Source organism: Pteropus alecto, unplaced genomic scaffold (genome assembly GCF_000325575.1).
Source record: "Pteropus alecto unplaced genomic scaffold, ASM32557v1 scaffold196, whole genome shotgun sequence".
In the NCBI taxonomy this organism is placed as follows: Eukaryota; Metazoa; Chordata; class Mammalia; order Chiroptera; family Pteropodidae; genus Pteropus; species Pteropus alecto.
In genome coordinates this window covers 955,373-957,548 of record NW_006439717.1, presented here as the reverse complement: position 1 = coordinate 957,548, position 2,176 = coordinate 955,373, and the positions used below count along the sequence as shown (strand labels likewise).

General features: G+C 51.4%; 1 protein-coding gene across 1 annotated transcript in view; it reads right to left on the bottom strand.

Annotated features, from left to right (window-relative positions):
- Positions 1-342: 342 nt before the first annotated feature.
- FAM186B (family with sequence similarity 186 member B) overlaps positions 343-2,176 on the bottom strand; it is an 11,523-nt gene continuing 9,689 nt past the window's right edge. Inside the window, exons 6-7 of the mRNA XM_025050231.1 lie at positions 1,334-1,512; positions 343-628 (exon numbers count right to left, since the gene is read on the bottom strand). Of these exons, the coding sequence (XP_024905999.1) occupies positions 439-628; positions 1,334-1,512 (369 nt within the window). The 3' untranslated portion in view covers positions 343-438. The remainder of the gene's footprint in view (positions 629-1,333; positions 1,513-2,176) is intronic.

Sequence of the window (2,176 nt, the reverse complement as noted above, 5' to 3'; positions counted from 1 at the left end):
AAGGCCTTAAGGCCTTAAGGAAATGACAATGCCAAAGACAGGCCCAGGCCCAGGTCTCAGGTTTATCATACGATTCTTGGTCTCCCTCATCTATCCATCTTAAACCTGGCTTTCCTTGAGAACAACCCCCAGACCTAGGGGAAGATACACCTCTTGAGCAATTCATGTGCAAGTGGGAAGGAAAGACTTCTATAGTGATCTGAGACACCATGGAAAGTCCTTTGAGAGAACTAGATTGGTATTGGCATAGGGAAACAAGCTGATGGCTGACGAGGCAGGCAAGCACCTCTCTGTGATGTGGCACAATAAATGAGGTCATCCGCAATGTTCAGAAAGAGACCTCTTGGGCTGCTGGACAGAGATAGTACAGTGTGTACTCTGGCCCCGGCCTTTGTGGTCAGGTCTCCCTGAATCCAGATTAACCACCCAAACTGCATCTTACCATGCCTTGAGGGACATCAAGCTTTTATGGTAGGAAGAATGTACATCCAATGCCAATAGCCGGGGAACATCCGGGCACCCTCCTAGCTGGTCCCAGGACAGGCTGGTCGGGGTCTTCTTTTCTATTGGGTGACTGGAGGAGGCCACATCAGTCTTCCAAACGGCCTCCATCTCATTGCACTGTTGGCTGGAGTAGGGGTGGAAAATGTTAAAAGAGACAAGGAGTTAGACAGACAGACAGAGAGAGGGATTGAGAAGCAACAAACTCTCCAGGACCACAAAGCCCAAGACACTGGGCCTTGTTTTCTTCCCTTAAGTAGTTGTCACTGTCCTCCATGTCACCTCTCTTCCCTTTAAGTCTCACCTCCCAGGCGCTCCTCTGGCTGAGAAGCTACTGGAAGAGGCTCCCCAGGCACATATCCTAAACCTGGCAATACTAGAGTGGGTGTGGATATGAGTCTTTTTGGCTGCCCAGAGGCTCACAGTGTCTCTTTTTGAGCCCAGGAGGTCACATGGTGGATATAATCAGGTTTGTTTGTATGGATGGACCAACAGCGGATGGACCAACAGCAGGTAGACCAATGCTCAGGGTAGAAATGATTGTAAGTTCTCAGCTGTGGGTCCTCAAGATTCTTTCAGCTGCATAGTTTGGAACATACTTGGTCAGGCTAGCCCCTGAAGCCCATATACCACCACACACATGCACACTCCCATTTGGGCCAATGGCTGGAGCTGAGCAGGGAAGCTGAGAAGACAGGTGCCTTGCAACTCATGAGGTGAGCTTTGCCTGTCTTTGCCCTGAAGGAGCTGCCAGCCTCCTCAGTCTGGTCACCCCTGCTTCCTGCCTCCCCACTCCTCCAGCTGGCTGCCCCCTTGGCTTCCCTGTACCTACCGGGCCATCCACAGGGGCACACGTTCCTGGTGCTTGGATGGAAGATGCTCTGGGAGCTGCTTGCAGGAGAGGCCACTGGAGTAGGCACGCTGGAGTAAGGATGGGGGCGGCTTGCTTTTCCTTGACTTTAGGGAGGTGACTACAGGGGTGTGCAGGTGAACGTTCCACTCCAGTTGGAGCTAGAGAAACCAACAGAAAGGCATCGGAGAGACAAGAAGTTATCCCCTCTCTAGGGTGGGAGGAGGCATTGCCTAACTCAGGACTGAACAGAGAGAGTGAGACCCAGGGAATCCTTCTAATTAGAAACTCTTGGGACTCTGGGTCTCAAATTTCCTAGAAATTCCTTGATTTCTTACTTGTTGGGTTGGTTCCTGTTATCTTCTTTGCTGTGGAGAACCTGGACAATGGGCAAAGCAATAAAGAATAAAGCCAGAAGAAGCCAGAGCAGCTGGAACTCCTGAGAGTACTCACAGGGTGCATGACGTGGGGCCAGGTTGTGCCTGGAATGCTCTGGGTATCTTTTATCCGGCCCCAACTCTGGCACTGGACAAAGAGCTGGGGAACCCTCAGAGCCACTGGAAGAACTGTCATATGGTCCCTTTGACACGTATAGGAGATGATCGGTACTAGTATAGGTGATAGGAAACTGAGTTGGGAGATAGCTCCATGGCTAAGGTTCTTCCAACTGCCTGCTGCTGGCACTTATAGAGTCCCTCAGCACACTGCTTCCCATAGACTTAGGCCACTGCTGTTCAGGACTCGGGGTTATCTTAGGGGAGATACCAGCAGGTTCTGAGTCACTGCTGTGGGATTCTCCAGTCCCTACATGCCATGGGCTAGTCC